This window comes from Procambarus clarkii, chromosome 72 (assembly GCF_040958095.1).
Source record: "Procambarus clarkii isolate CNS0578487 chromosome 72, FALCON_Pclarkii_2.0, whole genome shotgun sequence".
NCBI classification, from domain to species: domain Eukaryota; kingdom Metazoa; phylum Arthropoda; class Malacostraca; order Decapoda; family Cambaridae; genus Procambarus; species Procambarus clarkii.
This window is the reverse complement of record NC_091221.1, coordinates 5574248-5597221: the sequence shown is the minus strand read 5'-3', so window position 1 is coordinate 5597221 and position 22974 is coordinate 5574248. Positions and strand designations below refer to the sequence as shown.

General features: G+C 38.8%; 1 protein-coding gene across 7 annotated transcripts in view; it reads left to right on the top strand.

Moving 5' to 3' along the window:
• The window catches only part of LOC123773736 (uncharacterized), a 437688-nt gene that overhangs the window by 392997 nt on the left and 21717 nt on the right, over positions 1-22974 (top strand). For 5 of the 7 annotated variants that reach the window (XM_045767617.2, XM_045767618.2, XM_045767615.2 and 2 more), the window contains 8 exons: positions 4825-5058; positions 9250-13668; positions 13942-14305; positions 16176-16390; positions 18580-18723; positions 19377-20273; positions 20849-21046; positions 21345-21533. In XM_045767617.2, coding sequence (XP_045623573.2) covers positions 4825-5058; positions 9250-13668; positions 13942-14305; positions 16176-16390; positions 18580-18723; positions 19377-20273; positions 20849-21046; positions 21345-21533 — 6660 coding nt within the window. Of the gene's footprint in view, positions 1-4824; positions 5059-8926; positions 9030-9249; positions 13669-13941; positions 14306-16175; positions 16391-18579; positions 18724-19376; positions 20274-20848; positions 21047-21344; positions 21534-22974 lie in introns of those variants that run through there. The other 2 variants (XM_045767622.2, XM_069312378.1) reach the window with 2 other exon arrangements.

Below are 22974 nucleotides of genomic sequence, written 5' to 3'. Positions count from 1 at the left end.
CAAATACAATGCGGATCTTCGTGTCATCCTTCACAGATAGCACAATTAACATGACAATTGATTTACAACAATTTCAAAGCTACAATCATAGATAAAACCTCCCATTGAGCAACAAAAAAATCGTATGTTTTCAACAGTGATAAATTCCAGATACTTAAGTATAGAAAAATTACGAATTTAAACGGAATTCATCATACAGTGTACAATCAGATCTTCTCATATCTTGTGTAAAGGATTTGGGAAGAATATCAGACGTATGCTGGTTACGTAGAGCCTAATATGTGGGCTGGTTACATAGAGCCTCTCCCTCAGGCAACTACACCGTACTCTACTCCCAGGGGAACTAGGCTCTATGCTAATTTACTGTAAGATTCTGAATCCTGGCAGCAGCTCGATGCTCTATTGAAAACCAGGCAAAATATGTATACAGTAGAATTACCAGACCTGAAGATCGGTTACCAATATTAATTGGCGTGGGAAGATAATTTTTTTGGGGGGTGAGGCCCCCCAGGGTCCAACCTGTGGCAAGCCGTCTTGTTGATAGGTAAAGTGTAAGTCAGAACAATATGCTAAGGCCAAAAAACTGTCCTACAAGATAATGGGGGCGGCTCGCGAAATTGATATAATGTCCCGTTTTCTGTTTGTGGGGTCTTCTGGTAGGCTAGGATAAGGCACTTTTATTTAGACAATTTCTTGACATTGGAAACGTTTAAGTTAACGAAACGTTAAACTGAACGCTGGAACAAATCCGTTCAATATTTGTTACTTAGGTACAGAGTATCATTTGGGCCTCACTCGAGTATGAACATTTTGAACAACTTTAAGGCTTCTAATGGTTCCTGTTGCTTGGCTGCCTGCGGCTTCGAGTTAACAAAAACGTATTATATATATTTTTTTCACCAGAGTGACTGGCCATGCTGGCGCAAAAAAATGCCCCAAACATTTTTCAGGTACACCGAAACTGCATCGCATTCCTCTATAGCGTTCACACGTAAAGGAATTCCCTTAAAAAAATGCGTAAGCGTGATGGCATTACTAAGACTCCATCGTGGTGTATTGAATGACCGGCTTCTCCACACTGTTGTGTAGAGTTCCCAGTCACTGTTGTGTAGAGTTCCCAGTCACTGTTGTGTAGAGTTCCCAGTCACTGTTTAGTGACCGGGGTCGGCTGGGAGGCTTTGTTGTGTTGTGCAGTTGTGTCGAAACAACTTTTTTTTTCACTGATTTAGCGATAATTATCGTGGTTGTGTAGCTTACTATAGAGTTTATTGTTGGATTACGACCGTGAGAAATTGTTCGAGAGAGAGAGAGAGAAACTTAACGTCATAGTGGATATAATGTATACTGCTCGGGCCTGGGGAGTAGTACTACTGTTAGAACCCATTACTCTGGGTATACTCCTGGTATACTTCGGGTCTCAGTCAAAATTTGAATGTTTGGTAACCTAAGCTGCACGAGATGTCACTTTTTTTCCTTGCCGTTACCTGTATATTTTGGGGTGAGAGGGGGTAAAGGTGGTGGAGAGGAACAGGAGAAGGTATAAAATGTGGACATGTTAAATTGTTTTTGTCCAGCCAAAGCTATTTGTCCAACTAGACATTTCCAATAGTGAGTGTTAGGACAGCAGGCGGGCTGTCCGCCATGCTGACACGTTTGTGAGGTAGCTTGGAATTCTCTTCATAGGAAAGCAAGTGTTTGCAAGGTTCTTCACATGTACTACACAATATATGGATGTCCATAGATGAATGCTTGTGTTCGTATACGCTCAGATGCTCGTGTGCTTGTTCGTTGCGTTTGCAGGGTAGTAATTATCTAAGTGTAGTTACAGGATGAGAGCTACGCTCGTGGTGTCCCGTCTTCCCAGCACTCTGTCATATAACGCTTTGAAACTACTGACGGTCTTGGCCTCCACCACCTTCTCCCCTAACTTGTTCCAACCGTCTACCACTGTTTGCGAATGTGAATTTTCTTATATTTCTTCGGCTTCTGTGTTTATCTAGTTTAAATCTATGACCTCTTGTCATAGATTCTTTATACCGTGTGAGTTTGTCGTCTGTATATCATATTGGAATTGTATATTTAGAGAGCTTGGTTCCCTTGAGTAGATCAAAGTTCACGGGCTGCTAGCGGGCAGTGAGGCGTCTGTAGCCTGACACTGGCTGAGGCTACAGCACACACTGTAGCCTCAACCATGCCAGATTTGGATCTGGCAGGGTTGCCAGTTCCAAATTGCTGAAAGTAGCGAGCTGACGGTCTAAAAGTAGCGAATTTGCAATAAGAGTAGCCCAATTTTTTGTTTGGTGACTGATACGGGTTTCAAAGTAATATATTTTAATACATAGAGTACACTACAGGATTTTAATGGTTATATTACCTCCATGTCTTCACAGTTGAAGATTATCTAGATCTTCGTCTGCATTCACAACCTCGTTCTTGTATATGGCAGATTGTTATTTAAGTTTTGACATGCGTGGTTAAAATGACGAGAAAAGAGTTTCGTTTTCTTAAAAAAAAAATGATTCTCAAGATTGATGTCAAAACCTAAAATCCCATTCGATTTCTCAGTTTAGTTTTCACAGATGTTACCCTGTAAAATACCTGTTCAACCAGGGCATTACTGTATATTTTAAATGCAAACTCAGCGAGGTCAATCAGTATGGGATCGCCAGCAGCGTTCTTGACATGTAACTTCACATGAGGTACTTTGAGCTCTGTAATTACTTCATACACTCAGGAATATTGGAAGATATTCGTGTGCTGTATCCAGATTTTGCTAGTGGGGGGGGGGGGCTTAAATTTTATGTTCTCGCCTGATTTTTAGTCAAAGTTGATTTATTTTTGTATTAAGGCTGGTATTTTCTCCTCTGGTTCCATGGATGACTAACCATCCTGTGAGAGGGGAATATTAGACGAGCTTATAGCTAATTTTTTTTTTATCTACACTGTGTAATCTTTTATATATAATAGATCTTTTATATAGAATTTGTCCCTCAGAAATGTTGGACCAGTCACTTAATAACAGTAAGCGCCACTAACTTTCAATTTCACTGAGCTTAGACTGGTCAGCTGGTACTAAAGTAAGTTCTGAAAATGGTGGCCGTGTGTGGCTAAGGCATATGCTAGGTGACCGATTTTTCACCTTGTTGAAAGTTTCAGCATTACTAGGAATACGAGAAAGCTGTTTGCAAGCTGTTCACTAAAAAATTATGGCATCTTTCTTGAATGTTTTGAAACTTTTCCTGAGTTATAAAATTGTTTTGTCCGTTAATGGTCAGAAGTGTTGAAAAGTCATAACAAAATTCCACTGTTTCCCTTGGAGTCCAAATTAACATGAAGCTTTGCATGATGATGAACGAATCTTCTGAACATTCCAAGAGTGAAGTATTCTAAGTTAGTGTGAAGGCTACACTGATCTGCTTAATATGTTCAAGTTGATTTATCCTTTAAAAATCATTTAGGATTGGTTTGAGATGTGATGAAGCTGCCAGGTTCACTGCTAATCCACTCAAATGACATTCATTTGATTCTTGGAAAAACCTAGAGAGAAACTTAATAGTTACAGTAGGTAACAGTGTGATGTCACTTAACATAAACAGTACTCGGGATGAAGTATTAGTGGCAATTAAGGTTAGGAAATCTATGGCCCCTGGGGATGGGTTGCCTTGCGGTTACTTTTTCTCTCGAAGGTTCCTAGAATCAACGTCCCCAAGGGGCCGGTCCCTAACCAGGCCTCATGCGGTAAGTGGTCTAGTCAATCAGGCTGTTGGGCGCGGCTGTGATTTGTACACATTACATTATAAAAGCATTAATAATCATAGAGTTCTTAACATTAGTAGCTCAAATTAGCCCAAAAAGTAGCGAAATTAAAAATGTGGGTGCGGGGCTCTCAAAAGTAGCACAATTCGCTACTTGTAGGAGGTCTTCACCGTGGCTGAGGGAGGGGCCTGTTCACCTCGCCTCCCCCCCCCCCCCCCCCACTCCCTTCCCAATAAATAGAAACCTCCCTGATCTATAACCACAGTAGTGAGTCGATAGTTTCAGTAGTTGCATAGAAGGCGTGTCTACTGTCCCCAGCGGATAATAAGTTGTGAACCTAATCTATGGGAGGTATTGCTCTCTGTCTCCATCTTACGATCTCGCACCTTCATCTTTTTGTCCTCCCAGCCACCTCCATACCCCTCTTTCTTTCATTATTTTCTGTAAATTTTAGAATTTGTTCAGTTAAATTTATTCTGATCTGACTTCAGTATATTCCCTGCTAAAGGTGGCCATCACGGGAAACCTCGTGGTTAGTCTGTAATCAACGTCACTATGTACTGCTAATAGTTCACCACTATTTCACTAGTCAGTCCTATTTGCTCATTGTTAGTTGCATGTCTACTTGCTCCCCCAAGGACTGCGATGATTATTACAAGTTCTACTGAGCAAAGTGAGGGTGGCTTTTGAAACTAGGGAAATTGTACATGCTATACATAATTTTAGATAAACAACTTAAAAGAGTGTACTGTACGTGTCTTTCCAATACTATACTTAGATAATGAATAATATCAGACACTTCACAAATTCAAAGTCCGCTCTCGTGACAATTGCAATTAGTTCACTTGTGCCTTCTTATCCCTGTTGCCGCATGGAAACTTTCTTCCTCACGTGTATGCTTCAAGTACAGTACTAGTAGTAGTTTGTAGATGAAGATTACGCGAAGCCTTGAAAAGGCCTTCACTTCTTTAGAGGACATCACACTCTTTGTTTAGGACATATTTTAGTTTAAGCCACATATATTATAAGTTATTGAACTTGAAATGGTAATTAATGTTTGTGTAACAGGGTCCCTGACACGCGACCTGCGGCAGTACCTGAACACCAGGTTCCAGAAGGGCAGTGTGGACCATGAGCTCCAGAACACCATCCGCGACAATGTCTACCTTCGCACGGTCCCTGTGACCACCAGGACGCCACGCCAGGGGGAGGTCAACGGCGTAGACTACACCTTTCTCTCCAAGGAAGAATTCAGTGCTCTGCAGAGGTCTGGCAACCTCTTAGAATCTGGTGTCTTTGAAGGTGAGTTTATGTTGGGGTGATGTATGTGGTCTCTCTCTCTCTCTTGCACTAGCACGTGGCTCTTCACCCACCATTTTGCTTGCATGCCATGCATGATCCCCTCAAGTTGCATGCCATGCATGATCCCCTCAAGTTGCATGCCATGCATGATCCCCCCTTTAACTTGCATGCCATGCATGATCCCCTCAACTTGCACACTGTCTCTTGCATTTTTGCTTAATCTAATACTTATTCTGCTGTTGACTAACTACTGTATTTTTCAAATTTTGTATATAATTGTATATCACGTAATAATGTACTAGTGTTTCAAATATAGTTCTGCACTGCACTTAAAATCAAAATGTTTAACAGTAGCTGCATAACTTACTATAATCTTCTATTTATATTCTCTTTGGAAATAATTTTCTTTACACATTCCTGATTCGTGTTAGAAATTTAGCAAATGTAAAATTAGCAGACAATGCTTAGTGATTTTCACAAGATTATTTTACGTAAATTTTGGAGTTTATCTGGAAAGCACCTTCATGTATTGGCATGTGCAGGGAAACATATGATTACTGGGTCAGGCAGTCACCCCTTGGGAGCGCAAAGCTTAGAACCAATTACACATCGTCCAGGGAGGGGTGTAGCAGAACTTTAGGAAAATGTATCTTGAAATTGATTCAGTATAGCTACACCAAACTTCTGCACATATGCCAATTCAATTTCTTTTTTTATTATGCACCCCATACCCATCCCGGTGTGGTGGTGTAAAGGCACATAATTGGTTCAGGAACTGAACCCTCTAGTTCGTTTAGCTAAGCAAATAAAATTTTTTTGATGCTAGTTACAAAATTATTAATGTTATATATACATGTACACACTCTCATACATACATGTACATATGCCCTAATGATAAACGTTTGCTCCTAGTAGTCTGTGTTGCAAATGGTGCATGCGTTTGTTTTACAATGGCATTTTATTTTTGCTTTTTTACCATGAACAGTGAAGATATGTTATTGAAGCATTGAACATGTCTTGGCTCCATTCCATATACAGTAATATACACACGACTTTAAAAATGGGGAAAATGAGGGATTTATAAAAAAAAAGTGCATTGATTAGAATGTCAATATTAGGTAGATTTTATGGCTTTGGTTTCAATCGTTATTGTGCTTTATAGGTAGAGAGGGCTAGGTAGAGAAATAGAAATGATTGAACTAAAGATACAAGAATCATGCAAAATCAATGAGAGAGAAAGAACAAAGGGCCATCGGTCAAAGAGAAATCCAAAATATTTTTTCTTCTATGCAAAATCAAGAGCAAAAACTACATCTAGTATTGGGCCCCTACAAAAGGGAAATGAAACCTTCACAGATGACAAGAATGAAATAAGCGAAATATTAAGGAATCGGTACCACTGTACTGTGTTTTCAGTGAGCCACTAAACAGTACAGTCACGGTTGGTCGAGTGGTTAAAGAACCAGGTATGCCATGTGTATAGTACTCCTTGCTGTCTGGGTTCGTATCTTTCTGGGAGTGTGGAGTTTATAAATTATTAAGAGCCTCGCAGCTGAGTGGATAGCGCTCAGAGGTCGTAGACCAAATGGCCTGGGTTTGATTCCAAGCAGAGGCAGAAACAAATAAGCAAAGTTTCTTTTAAGACGGGACACCACGAGCGTAGCTCTCGTCTTGTATGACATGGATGTAATACCATCATCAAATCATATATCAGATGTCACCCTATACCCACTGGATTTTGAAGAAGCCATAGACAATATGCCTATGCACTCTGCACCAGGCCCCAATTCTTGGCACTACATACATAAAGAACTGTAAAAAAAACTATCACAGGCCCTTAACATTCTTTGGAGACGGAACCTAGATACTGGTCTTATCCCTGACACTATAAACAGCAGAGATAGCACCACTCCATAAAGGAGGAACTAAGGCAGAGGCAAAAAATTACAGACCAATAGCACTAATATCACACATCATAGCAATCTTTGAAAGAGTGCCAAGAAGCAAGATCACAAAATACATGGAATCACAGCATTTCCATAACTCGGGACAATATGGTTTCAGAACAGGGTGCTCTTGCCTGTCACAGTTGCTGGACCACTATAACATGGCGTTAGATGCCATGGAAGATAAGCAAAACCCTAATGCAATTTATGCAGGTTTTGCAAAAGTCTTCGACAAGTTTGACCATGGTGTTATTGCACACACAGTGTTCAAAAGGAATTACCAGAAAAGTAGGCAGATAGATCTACAATTTCCTGACTAACAGAATCCAGTGTGTAAAAGTCAACAAAATAAAATCCAGACCATCAACCTTGAAGAGCTCAGTCCCCCAGGGTATTGTGCTTGCCCCAGTACTTTTTCTCATTCTCATGCCAGAGAACACATGAAGAGTAGTGCCGGACCAACCGGGTTGTGGTGGACATGTGAGCCTGCGGGCTGCTCCAAGCAACAGCCTAGTGGACCAAGCTCTCTCAAGTCAAGCCTGGCCTCGGGCCGAGCTTGGGGAGTAGAAAAACTCCCAGAACCCCATCAAGCAGGTTTCATATCGGACATAGACAAGGACACAATCTATAGTACTGTATCATCCTTTGTAGATAACACAAGGATTTTTATGAGAGCAGATAACAGAGGACACAGCAGACCTCCAATCAGATGTAAATCAGGTCTTTCAATGTGCTTCAGAAAATATAGTATTTAATGAATATAAATTCCAGCTCCTGCACTATGGAAAAAATGAAAATATGAAAACAGAAAGCACTTACAAAGCTCGGTCAAATCATATAGAACAAAAAGGCAATGTAAAGGATTTGGATGTACTCGTGTCAGAAGACCTTACCTTTAAAGAACACAATCATGTAGCCGTCACAACTGCATGAAAAATGACAGGTTGGATAACAAGAACCTTTCAAACAAGAGATGCTATACCACTGATGATAATTGTCAAGATGCTAGTGCTCTTTAGAGTGGAATACTGATGCACAATGACAGCACCTTTCAAAGCTGGAGAAATTGCTGACCTGGAGAGCGTGCATAAATCATTTACTGCTAGAATCCACTCGGTAAAACATCTAAACTGTTGGGACCGACTAAAATGACTAAATCTGTATTCTCTTGAGTGCAGGCGGGAGAGATAAAAATAGTTTACACATGGAAAATATTAGAAGGGCTGATCCCAAATCTGCACACAGAAATAACTCGAACAAGACTAGAAGGCATGGCAGGATGTGCAGAATTTCCCCGTTGAAAAGCAGAGGTGCAATAGGTACTCTGAGAGAGACTGTTCAACATGCTTCAATTACTCATAAGGGGCATAACTGGCCGATCCCTCACTGAGTTCAAGAGAGCACTTAATAAACGCCTCCAAAAGATACCTGATCAACCAGGCTGTGATTCACTTGTCAGGCTGCGAGCAGCCGCATCCAACAGCCTAGTTGACCAGTCCAGCAACCAGGCCGCCTGGTGGGGACCGGGACGTTTGGCCCCAAAATCATCGCAAGGTAACTGCGATGCAAGACAGGTTGACAAACATTCCATTGGTATTGGTTGCAGCATGTTGCAAAAACATAATCAGTTGGACAAGTTAGGCCATTCAGTGCCTTGCTGTAAAATGACCTTAAAATATGACGATTTCAAATGTCTTTGAATTTTGTTTACATTTCTCAGTTTGACTTTGCAATTTAATAACTTCAGTCACACTTGTCATTACAGTAATTTAATAACATTCGTGTATTATAGTGTGATGAATAGCACTAAACCCCATGCTGCATTGTTGAAAAAAAGTTAATGTACATGTAAATGTGAGAAACGTTACAAGAGATTAGACATAAGATAACATGGGTTAGTGATAAAATGATAAGGTTAGCAATCAGTATGTATTGTGATGGAGACCCCACAAAGACCATCCTATAAAGACCTGTTGCACAGATACAATCTCGACCATGCCTTGCAGAAGGATGCACAATGTAAAGGTAGGGTACCGCGATGTGATAAATATAATAAGTTAGGAGATATAATGTGTAGCTAATTGTTTGAGAAAAAACAAACTTGTACTAATCTTATTGATAGCGTTTAATAATCACGTCAAGTATGCATGGGGTGTATGGTGTATCCTTTTCTTGCATGTGTATAAAGTTCAGGTAGGTATAGCAAAAAGCCTTTTAGATAGAGGGTATAGTACTATGATTACAGGTCATGAATATGGAGCGCCTGTGCCGTCGCCCATTTCGTCGGCTTTGCCGCAGAGACTGACTGTGGAACGTATTACAAGGCAACGGCTACAACATCAAATACCATCTACTGTCTCAAATGCCTCCAGCATGGCATCTGAAGTTCACATTAGCACTCGTGTCGAATCTCAACGTCTGCCTCCACTCCATAGTCCACGAATGGGTACCCAGCGTGAGTACCCATCTACGCCTAGTGGTGGTGATCCACTTAGTGAGCCACAAAGTGAACAAAGTTTAGGCCCTGCTGCCCTAATTGATACTACCAAAGATGGCAACCTTTCACGCTCTCTCTCTTTACCAGTGAAACGAAAACACTTTAGAAAGCATAGCTCTGACAAGATCAAGACTCTTCCCATTCGATTGTTGAAAGGTGTCCAGCGTCCCTCCCTTCTAGATTCTAACCAAAATTTAAGTGCAAATGAAATCAAGGAATATTTTATAAGACATGGAAGTCAGCGACACCGTCAAGCTGTGCATGAGGTACATGGACAAGCTTTTGTGTCTTCTGCAGAAGACACATCTGGAAAAGTGAACCGGCAAGCAGGTAGATCTGTTCAGAGATCATCTAGTCGTAGTAGAAATTCTCCTTTAAAAAACAAGAGTCTGATTTCTTTTGCTGTAGATGCTAAATATAAAGCTTCAAGCAGTGTTGTAGCACAAACCCTTCTGACACAACCTCGCATAAAACCACTTAAAAGAAATGTGTCTGATGTTGGAATATACGAGGAAGATTCAGAGGCAGACACACTTTTTGGCAGTAGTAGTGATGATGATGATAGTGGTACTCTTGTTGGCAGTGATAATCGAGACTCGCTTTCCAGTGAAGATTCAGGACATAGTGATTGTTCATCTGTTTTCTCTGATGAAACTGCTACTGAAGACACAAATATCATTCCAAGTGTGTATAGAGGCAATCCAGATGGCATATCTCAGAATAATCCTCTTTATAGACACACTTCATCTTCAGTAGAAGGTCTTTGTTTCTCTGGTAATGTAAATGCTGCTGTTGATAACTTGTCTTTATTTTCCAATGAAGAATCTGTAGATCCAGATACTCATATGATGTCCAACCAGTCTATTGAACATTCAAAGTACCATGCCTCAAATAATATAAGTTCACATACCATTGATCTGTCAGTATCGGTGAATGATCCATTGTCTCCTATGAATGGGGTCAGATACTGGATTGACCATTCAGATGTGTCTCGGAAAACTCAAATAAATAGGCACTCGTCATCAGTAGGAAACGTTACCCCTGTTGACAATAACGAGTTTGATATAATTGATAACCTCTCCTTGTTTTCAAATGAGGAATCGGTAGACCCAGTTACGGATGTAGCATCCCAACAGCCCGTAGATTGTACAATAGAATGTGAGCCAAGTAGTACAAGGCATCCAGTATCCTCAAATCTTTCATCTGAAGCACAATTTGGTAGATATCTTGTTACAAATAAAGTTGATGCAATCCAAGACTTGAAGGAGAGTAACACACACAGGACAACAGGGTCACACTCTTCGGCACCGACTCATAATGTCGACACAATAAAAGATTTGCATGCAAAGTGTAGAGTTGAACCTTGTGACGAATCTGCATTAAATCGGTCAAAGGATGCATCATCTAATAGGGTGCCCAAGGGTTTGCCAGTTGCCATGATGCAAAATAATAGCAATGTATCCTGTATATTCTCGTATGACGTGGCAGGCAATTCAGGCATTGAAAAATGCTCTGATGACATTAAAAGATGTGCTTCATCAGCTGCTAGTGGTGTACAAAAATCTAATTCTTCACATCAGATAGATATAAATCATCAGGATGCAAATTATTCTCTCACTTTTGACAAATTTTCAAAACCAACTTTAATACCAAAGAAAAAACCTGAGATTCCTCAGCGGAGTTCATCACTAAACAATGCATTAAAACAAAACAATCATAGCATGAAGTTCTGGGGAAGCAGAAAAGAAATACCTCCGGTGTTAGTTTTAAACAGTAACAACCAATTTCTGAAGAAAGGTGTCCGCAATAGTTTATTGGACGAAGGGGAAAACGCACACATTAACAAACGCGCTTCCTCAAATATCAGTGATGTGTGTTCACTTTCAACGAAGGAAAACATTTTGTCTGTTAAGGATTTAATTGATAAACATGAAGATGTGAAGAGAACTCAGACGACATTGGGTGCGATACTTGTGCCAGCTTTAAATGGAAAAACAAACCAAGAGGATGCATGTTTGGATGCTGTTCTGAACAACAAAACCAAAAAAATTGATAATTATGTGCCAAATAAACAAGATTCATCACATGCTACAACTTCAAAAAGCAAAGAAGAAAACAGTGAAGATACAAGTGAAGTTGATGCATCATTAGTAACTATTCCCAAAGAGAGGCAGGAAAACCTTTGTGAAAATGATAAAGGAAATAATTATTGCAAAGATGTTGACAAACAGGATTATCAGAATAGCCTTTTTGCACATTCATTTAATCCACAAGAACACAATAAAGAGAATATATACCAGTTTTCACTGCTTGACTCACATTTAACTGATGATTTTAAAAGTTCAGAGAAAATTATAAACATCAGTTCTTCAGCTGACACTGACTTAAAGAGTGAATTTAATTCAATTAAAGATGTAAATGATATGATTGCATCTACAGTAACTTTGAATGGAACGCCCTCTAAATTTCTGTTAAATACGCCCTCTTTCTCTGAGAAAGATGCACGTAGTCGTCGTACATCGGAGAAGAGAGTTTCAGGAAATGCATTGAGAATATTAGGGCCTACTGATAGGAATATATTGGAAGGCACAATTTTAAATGCAGATTTCCAAGAACTTTCAGACACTCTATGCAATTCTAATGCTTCAACATACATGGATACAATTCATACGCACAAAACATTAAAGGAGGATGTGGAAAAAGAATGTACATCCAGTCGGAAAATGAATAGTCTTTATTTCATCGAGCCAACTGAAGGGAAAGTGAGTGAGTTTTACAACAAAGATGAAAGTATAAATGATGCATTATGTAAAACATTTGATAAATCTTCATTTAATAATATTAAAACTAGGCTAGAAAGACATGTAGAAGCATCCTGCAAAAATGAACAAAGCTTCAGTGAAATAGTTTTAGACAATACTAATGAAGAAATTCCAAAGAAAAAAAACACCGATACTTTTAGGCGGGGCAGACAGAAAGATCCTATAACTAATGTAGATAATTTCCATGAAAGTGCTTCAATTAATCATACTTTGGGAAATAATATTGGTGACCAAATAACATTCCTGCAAACTGAAAAAGGTTCACATAGATTATTGCCAACCACTGAAGAAAGTAAAGTATCAAATCCTTGTGTTGAAAGGAACATTAATGATAATGTAAAAGATAGCTGTAAGAACCCACAAAGCATTAGCAATGTTAAAGAGAGAGTCCCAGAGTTTTGCTCGAAAGAAACTGTAAATCATGGTTTGAATAATGGTCACTCATTAAGTGTGAAAAGTTTGGTTAATGTGCACGAGAACCACATTCATAGTTATATAGAATCGCTCACATCGTATAAGTCTCGTTCTTTAACAAAAACGGCTTCTCTTCCATTACAACACAAACACGAAGGCTCATTAAAAGCACAGTTGTCAGACAGTACATTACTAGGTGCAAGACAGAGACCAGAAGGTTCAGAGAAGACTTCATATTGTAATTCCATAATAGAAGAAAAGCATAAAACCAGTCAATCCTTTCTGGGTCTTAATGCTAGCATTGTTAATGGTAAAGGCAATGCCTCCGAAATGGAAATAAGGCCAACTGAATCATCCAGATTGTGCCAAAGTGGCATCAATGTTTCATACAATGAAGTGGCAATTTATCCCCTTTTATCTCAAGTTAATTCCAAAGACAGCAGCCCAAGTTCAAACAATAGGTTAACTGATGCTTCAGAGGGACTAGAAACTGAAGATCTGGGGGAAGGGAAAGAGTTGGACCAACGACCACGGCCACCTCCAGAGAGAACGTTATTCATCAGCAGAAACTCTCCAACACGGTTTAGTTTGATTAAAAATCCTCGAGATAAAGAAGAGCGTGCTTATTCTAGGTGCATGCCAGTCAAGGCTCCTCGCAGATCTAAAATGAAAGAGCGGCATGAATTTAATAAGGAACCTAATATGAATTATAATGGACGTCAGCGTACCCCAGTGATTGAGTTTAGTGATGGCACAGAAAATGAAAGAAGTTATATTGAAAGGTTCTTGAATTCAAAATATGACAATTATGCTAAAATTTGCAATGAGACTTATAACCACCAAACTTTACAAACTACTGAGCATTACAGTTCAAACTCTCTACCAAATGGCTTTGGGTCTTCACTACTATCTGGTAATGGGAATGGAACAGGTACTTGTTAATGCTTTTTAAGTTAATATATTGTAATAAGTTTAGTGCACATTATAGTTTGATTTTTAGCTAATGTCTTGCGCATGTTTTATCTTAACATGAATCTTGCTACTAAACAGTGCCTCCATACTTTCTGCATTTGCTTGATATCACAGTTTTTAGTGAAATAATTGTAATATTGGTCTATTCTATATAATTAATTCGAATACTGCTATGTATTATAACACATTTTATCGAAAATAAAATCATCTTGCTAATGTTTTTAATATACAGGTAACCACTACGGTACTCCTAAACCACCATCATTACCACCTGATCATTTGGCTCGGGGGTCAGCAGGCACTGCTGTCTTACCTGGTGCCCATCCCAGCTCAGAGGGCAAACGTAGACGTAACCGCTCCAATGTAGAAGCAATGGCTGCCAATACCACCAGTACAGATATTCCTCCCGAGCCTCCCAGTCATCCATATTCATCAGGGACACACTACGGCCCTCCTGGCATGCCCCAGAGTATGGTGGCAGAAGAGGGTGGGGTTCAGCTTCAGCCCCCAGATTCACCGACGGCTGGAGAGTTGGGTCCTCTACCATTTAACTGGGAGAAGGCTTACACAGAAAATGGAGAGCCATATTATATCGAGTGAGTATTAAATGCCTATCTGATGTATTTGTTACATTACAGAATATTACAATTGTTAAATTGTATTGGGAATATGCATTAATTTAACTTATTGATTAATTGAACTAGAGCACCATAATTGCCATTTACTGTAGTGTACAGTTAGTAATAATAATAATAGGGGGGATATGAAATATGCTTAGCGTGAGATGATTTCTGGGCTTAGCATCCCCGCGGACCGGTCCTCGACCAGGCCTCCTTTTTGTTACACACCCGCAGTAAGCAGCCCGTAGTAGCTGTCTAACTCCCAGGTACCTATTTACTGCTAGGTAACAGGGACATCATGGTGAATGAAACTCGGCCCATTTGTTTCCGCCTCCACTGGGAATCGAGCCCGGAACCTCAGGACTGTGAATCCGAAGCACTGTCCACTCAGCCGTCAGGCTTCTAATTTGATATTACTTATCCAATAAGCATATTGGATATAAGTTGTAATTTTTACTAATTAAATGTTTTTTATACTTCATTGAAACCAATTAAAAACATCTAAATATCTAACTACTCCAAAATGCCAGTCAAGACTCCTGCCAATATGAATGAATTCATGCCGCTCCTAAAATGAAAGTGCGGCATGAATTTAATAAGGAACATAATATGAATTATAATAGATGCCAGTGTACCCCAGTGGTTGAGTTTTGTGATGGTTTATTTTGTATTATTATTTTTAATACTGCTTATTTTACATCTTGCATCTCTTGAAGCACTTAATCCTTTATTTTACTCTGCAGTAGCCTCCTAAATTTAGGCTATTCATTTATTAGGTGAAGGTAAAACATCTTAACATTAAATCATTCTCCATTCAATTTAATTTACTCCTTGACACAATATCATCCCGAGTAGAACAGAACAGGGGTGGGCCTGGGCTGGGCCTGGGCTGGGCAAGGGCAAGTAGAACAACTCTCGGAACCAACAAGTATACTCCATAGATCAGGGTCACACCTTTTAGTGCTGGCTGGTCTTTTGGGGTTTTGGTAACACAATGAGGACTAAGCAACAAAAGTTTAAAAAGGTTGCGCCTGCAGCCCGTGTCCTCACCAGGAAACGGTTCTACCTAAACGTGACTGCATTTTAACTACTTATTAAATGAGCCTAATTGATGCTTACCTTGTGTTGATTTCGGGGCTCAATGTCCCACACAGGCTCCCACAGGCCCTGACCAGGCCTTCTTAAATAAAATAATGCTAAAATAATCTCTAGGACATATTGACTGTTAGGAAGTGCATCGTGTTAAATTAACATTTTAACGTCGACACCATCAATAACATTAGACTGTCTTTGATTCAATGTGGTGTCTACTGGGAAGATATTAAAGTGTTATAACCAATGTAAATAAGTGTTACTTATATACTGTATATTTTGGATCAAAATGTATATTTTGGACTTATATTACTTGTTTGCTACTATATTTTTGTGGTTATATTGAGCTCTTTAAGTGGAATTAAAAAAAAAAATTCCATTCTGCAAATGCACAATGTAACTGGTCCCGATTTTTTACCTTGTTGCAACTTGTTACGAAGTTCTTATTATTTAGGTTTTTATAAAGGAGCTTTAGTTGGTTGGTGCTGGAAGAAAAGTGTGTGTGTGTTAGTATAAAAGTCCGATTTTCATATGATAATTACAATTGTATTATGAGTATTTAATTGTAATTTAATCTGCATAGGACTATATGGTTCCTGTATTAATATATAGTTTTCCTTTATCAATGCTTTTTGAAAATGGTGCATATATCACCCAGTATTTTATGAAAGAGGAGGAAGTAGGTTTATTTGGAAGTAAAGGTATTATCTCTTGAGTGATTGTGACTTTGTATACAGTATTTATTTTTTTTCAGTCACATGAATGGCACATCCTCGTGGTTAGATCCAAGGCTAGCACGTGTTCAGAAACGAAATGCTGAAGAATGTGGAGAAGACGAGCTACCCTTTGGCTGGGAACGAATAGACGACCCACAATATGGAACATATTACATTGACCATGTAAATCGAAAGACACAGTATGAGAATCCTGTCATTGTGGCCAAAAAGCAACCTATTACCCCAACACAAGGTAAATTAAGCCAATATTTTCAGAGATTTCATCATTTCATTAACTTTTTATTATAGTACTTCTTATTGCAAGCAGCATCTCCATCAGCCAGGATTTGAGCAGTTCATTTCTAAATGTTAATATTTTGTTAATACTTGTTTAAACCTGCTTGTGCAGTATGCATACACTGTACTGTACAACAGTATTTTGTACTTTTTGTAGCTTGTCATTCATGTTACATATTTTTTTATCAGTTTGATGTCTTGCTTTCTTCCGAGACACACTGTTGCCACACATCATTCACTTTCATACTCTCTTCTTACTCACCATTTCATATATATTATTGATCTTCTACTCCCTGGCATGGCAATGATTGTCTTTTTCTACCAAGTGATAATCATATTTCTTCCTTGTTCCCACTAATTGTTGATTCTCGTGAATTCTTTTGACATTTATGTCACTTAAGCGAGTTGATTTCACCCACTCTAGCATTGCATATTTTATTCCCTTGCCACCCTCCATACTGAAGTTTTACTTGCATATGCCTGGGTGTGGATTTATATGGTGTCCCAATTCTCAGACTAATAGTTGTGCCTTTTATTATATTATTTATCTCTCCTTCCTCTCCTCTCTCATTACTTTCTCTTGTTTTACTTTCCATGCTCCCAATTTTATCTAACACTGTTCCCATGTGGAAATTATTAAATGGTGCTGGGAATAAGGAATGGAATGGGTATGGAAAATTTACCAGATAGCATGGAATAGTGGTTATGTGTAAGACGATTGGAAATAGAGCAGCGTATCATTTCATTTTCTAACAAATATAAGGGATCATAACTAGTGTAAGAATTATAGGAACTAGTTTACAAGGTGTAGTAGGCAAAAGTGCGTTGTGGGAGGATGATTAGGAGAATCCAAGAAAATTAAGAAATTAATTATAATGAGTAGTGATAGTGATAAAGAAAACTGCAGACCACAATCCTCTGTTAAATGAGGATATCATTGGAAGTTTTATCCGGCTGGCTTCAGAGGTTCATTAGTATGGACATGCATAAAACATTTATTCATAAGTTTTACCATAGTTACATAAAAAGATCTGAAAATTATTGAAAGACATTTAGTAGAGCAGTTAAGAAAATATTGTACTGTTCAAATAATCTTGACTACACAAATGTTTCACTTTACTGTTGTGACGAGGTAACGGTCTGTTAATTGCATTGTTCTTGAGAAAGGCATGAGCACAAAGCAAATGGTAACATTATCACACAGGACTGATTGTGAGGAGACCTAATCGTAATGTATTTTGAGCAGACAAGGAGTCGCAATAATGTGGCTGAAGTATGTTGACCAGACAACACACTAGAAGGTGAAGGGACGACGATGTTTCGGTCCATCCTGGACCATTCTCAAGTCGATTGTGTCGTCGAAACGTCGTTGTCCCTTCACCATCTAGTGTGTGGTCTGGTCAACATATTTTGAGCACTTTCATCCACTCGGCACAGACTGGATGAATCTATTGAAGTATCATAGGCCTAGCTTATATGCTTAAATATTGAGGTTTGAAATTTCAGCATTTTTTACCAGGGGTAGATAAAGGCAAGTAATTATCAAGTGAGCCACTAAGACAATATAACTATTCAGCTCTTGGAAGATGTATTGGGACACACTAGGAGCTGAGATAATTGGATGGAGTGAAGCAATGGTGCCCAATCACTTAGACAATCAGAGGTGGAATGCCATTTCTGCAAGAAGAGAGGCCATTGCTTTGCTGATCATTCTAAATTGATTGCAATAAAAATATTTACCCTTTTATGGCTATCATTTTTCTTGACAAAACTGCAACTCCTATTATCAGTATAAAAACAAAAATTCATCTCAAAGATTTCAGACACATAGATTTACAGTATTATATCTGTTTATGGATTACTGTTCTAATGTGGAGCCTAAAGTGAATACAGTAACTCTAAATTTGTAAGGTAGTAAGTAAAAATGTTTCTGTATGTATCCTTGTAACAAAGAAAAGGAGAATTTTGAGTGCACACCTTGACGCCAAGCATAATACCTTGTACATGGGTTTCTGTGTCCATTAATATTCTGGCAGTTTGAAGTAAAGTTTCTGGAAGTATGGTATTGTCAGTACAGTATATGTATAGTATAATTTGATATATGCAAGAATTGAAATTAATGTGAATATATTTTTCATGGTACAGGTGGAGGAAGCAGTCCAGCAGAAAGTGGAAACAACACTTTTCCCCGGCAAAAGAAGTCGACCTCGGAGGGCGGTAGTGGAGCAACCCCAAACACAAATGAAGGGTCACAACCTACCTCCGGTAGCGGACATAAGCGCGCAAACAGTGAGTGTAATGTGTAGTCTTCCCACACAGGTACCTAAACCACCTCCATATCTGCCAGGGTTCAATAAAGGCAGTGTGGCTAGAAATTGTTTATTTTCAGTATTTTGTTGTGGTGCACTTGAATGTTTTTATAAAGATGTATTATGAACACTTTGCCTTTTATGAACGTGGGCCGTCTCTTCTCGGTGATGCAGGCATGGCCCCTCTGAGCCGTACTCAATGTGTCTGGGGCCAAGTGTTAATGACGTAATATCTCCAAAAAGCTAAAGGGTGATCTTTTAATATTGTTTGGATTCTGTACTTTGTAGCATCCCTCTGCTAAGTTCTAGTAGGGATTCTAACTCTCTAATTTTCTGGCATAAGAGGGGACATGTTTTGCATGCAACTTGTAGATTGCATCTAATAATAATGTCTCTGTTGTAACAGTCCAGAGACAAATACTACTCTGCTGTATTTTATTTGTTTTTATTAATAGAAGCTGTGTATAGCTAATGAAAAAATTTGTTTTGTCATTGCTTGTAGGAAGAAATAGTTGAATGTTGGTTACTGTGCAAGCTCAAAAATATAGTAAATTTCCATAGTGATTGGTCTTTGGCAAATAGTTTGATTTGCTTGCCTTAGTTTATAAGTGAATTGTCTCTGGGTTGTTCTAGGGCTCATGCTGTACCTGCCCTGTTTACCGTGCTTGGCATCAGAAGGCAAAGACACTAAGCTGCAGGTACAAGCGCAGCAAGCGAATAAAAGGGTCCACAGCCGTATGGACAAGAATGCCCTCCCACGTCCTCGCTCTCTTTCTCCTAATCACAAACACCCTGATATATCACCTAAGCCTTCTGATCCTGTCAATAGACAAAGTATTACAATTTCAAATCCTATGAATCCTGTACATTTAGCTAGTGGTACTCCTTATAAGGCAAATATTCTTTTGCCAAGTTCTCAGGATTTAAAGTCAAACAATTTAGCTCTTAACTCTAAAATAACTTCTCCAAATAATCAAAATATTCCTGCCATTAAACAAAATAATGTTAGTATAAACCAACAACTTACACTTAGTCAGAGTTTTAAAAGTCAAGAGGTCAAAAATCCTACATTCAATCAAACTATAGTACCAAATTTTGCTAAACCTCACTTTCCAAACTGCCAAACCATCTCGCCAAAGTTTCTTCACCCTCGAATACCTCAAGCTTCGTCCTCTCCGAAGGGTCAGTCCATGTCAGTTGGGAGGTCTCCTAGTCCTAGGAGCAGTATTAATATTTCTAATTCATGGTGTTATAATCCAGGACAGTCTTACTCGCCAAACCACCTATGGAGTTACTCCTCTTCTCCAATACAGTCTGGTAATCCCCAGTTTCCCTCTCCTGGCCCATACCCACTCCCTCAGATTTTCTCTACCCCACTGCCCAGTAGTCAGGATTTGGCATATCCTACTATACATCACCAAAGATCATTCTCCAGCTATTATTCTTACACTGTTTGTACCCCATCTGCGTCACCCCTCTACCGTCCATCGGAGGACCCTGTAGTATCGGCAGTCAGCTTAAGACGGAAAGGTATTCTCCAGTTAGTGTTGGATGCTTATGCTTGTTCTAATGAATGCTCTGCTGGGCTGGCTAATGCTATGGTATATTTGGAAATGGAGAAAATATTAACATCTTTTATGCAAGTTGGAAGGTATTCCCTTGGAGCTTGTCCTGATTGTGTGTTTTCCAGTGGTACCTGATGTGTGGAATTTTCCTTGCTTACTAATAATAGTAACAGACTAATAAGATATGCGTCATTGAAAATAATCTTATAAATCACAGTTGGTTAATATGAAATGACTAACTAAGTAATCACTTCATGCATTTTTTTGGAATTTTTCATTAATTTATATTCCATGAAGAGCAACTGCAAAGTGGTCTAAATTATTATTATAAGAAGGCAAATTGTTTTTAATATTTATAAATCTGTGTATATAGATTTTAAGATTTGTATATCAAATTCTTTTTGTTAAAAGTATATATCCGTACAGTATACTGCACTATGGAATTTCTTAAATTTGTAAATGCAAAGTATAAAATTCTCCTAAACAGAATAATGTCATATTAGTAGTTAATGGAATACCTATACTATTTTCATTTTGCAGATCGCTCTGGGCAAAGTATATTATTTACTCGCAATCCAGCAGAGCTGCAGGGTGAATTCATACGCACCAGCCTTGTCAAGTCTTCCCGAGGTTTGGGTTTTACCATTGTTGGGGGCGATGATAACGAAGAGGAGTTTCTCCAGATCAAAAGTGTTGTTCCCAATGGTCCTGCGTGGCAGGATGGCAAGCTTCGAACTGGTAATGTTTACATATTCAATGTTTATTGAAGCTTCTTTGTACAATATATATATACAGCCCGAAACGCTTTGCGTAATAGTGGCTTTAGGCATTGTATGTACTAGCTATACCTATAAGTTAAACAATCCTTGTAAATATTTATTGTATGTATGTACCTTACCTAAATAAAATTGTATTGTATTGTATTGTACAGTATATATATACATATTGAAATTGTATAAAGCTTATTACACAGTACAAATATATATATGGTAGGCAATTTGTATTATTATATAATGCCCTTTATTCTTTGTTACAGGGGATGTGTTGGTTTATGTAGGTGATACATGTGTGTTGGGATACACCCATGCTGATGTGGTCAACATGTTCCAAAATATTGACCCTGGCAGAACAGTGTACCTGGAGGTTTGCCGAGGCTACCCTCTACCTTTCGATCCCAACGATCCCAACACAGAAATTGTGACAACGGTAGCTGTTACGTCAGCTGGTGAGCTATTTGAAGCCGCAGTTTTGAATTTCAATTTATAATACAGTACAGTAATTGCAGTTTGTGACATATTTAATAGTACTAAACACCTGCTACTCCAAATTTATTGATATCTTTTAGTACAAAAGTCAAATCATACTATAGAACAAAAAAGCAATGTAAAGGATTTAGGTGTAATCATGTTGTAAGGCCTTACTTTTAAAGATTGATAAAGATTATGCCACACAAGAGGTGGCATGGGCATGAATAGCCCGTAAGCTTACTTTTAAAGAATACAATGAAGTTATGTACCTGGATTATACCTGGATGGGGTTCTGGGAGTTCTACTCCTCAAGCCCAGCCCAGGTTTGACTTGATAGCTTGGTCCAACAGGATATTGCTTGGAGCGGCCCGCAAGCCCATATATCCACCACAGCTCAGTTGGTCTAGCACATCTTGAAGAAAACTATCCAGTTTTCACTTGAAAACGTCCACATTTGTTCTGGCAATACTACTTGTGCTCGCTGGGAGTATGTTGAACAACCGTGGACCTCTGATATTTATACAGTGTTCTCTGATTGTGCCTATGGCACCCCTGCTCCTAACTGGTTCTATTCTGCATTTCATTCCATATCGTTTACTCCATTATGTTATTTTACTGTGTAGATTTGATACCTGGCCCTCCAGTATTTTCCATGTGTATATTATTTGATGCCTCTCACATCTCCTTCCTAGGGAGTATATTTAGAGAGCTTTAAGATGATCCCAAGAATTTAGGTGCTTTATTGTCTATGCGTGCTGTACATGTTCTCTGAATTCTCTTTATTTCGGCATTCTCTCCTGCTCGGAAGGGAAAGTGAGTATTTAGCAGTACTCGAGACGGGACAACACAAGTGATTTGAATAGTACAACCATTTTGATGGGATCCCTGGATTTCAAAGTTCTCGTAATCCATCCGATCATTTTTCTGGCTGACGCAATATAAGCTTGGTTATGCCCCGTAAACGTTAAGTCATCAGACATCATTATTCTCAAATCTTTTACTTGCTTCTTTTCTACTATGGGCAGATTTGATTGTTTTGTACCCTGTATTATGTTTAAGGTCCTCCTTTTTACCGTACCAGAGTACTGTATCTGGAATTTATTGTTGTTAAACATAATGTTATTTTCTGCGGCTCAGTCAAACACTATTGAGGTCTGCTTGTAGTTTATCAATGTCTTGATCAGAAGAACTTTTCATGCTGATTTTTATCATCCAAAAAAAGATATGAAGCTGTGACTTGTATTTTTGTCTATCAGATATGAGATTAAGGAAAAGCAGTGGTACAAGGACTATACCTTGAGGTACGGAGCTTTTAACTGCCCTTGAACTCTATTTTATTTAGATGACTGTTACTGTGTGTGTTCTGCTTGACATAAATTTGAATATCCACTGTCCTGGATATGGGAGCCAGTCGGCCGA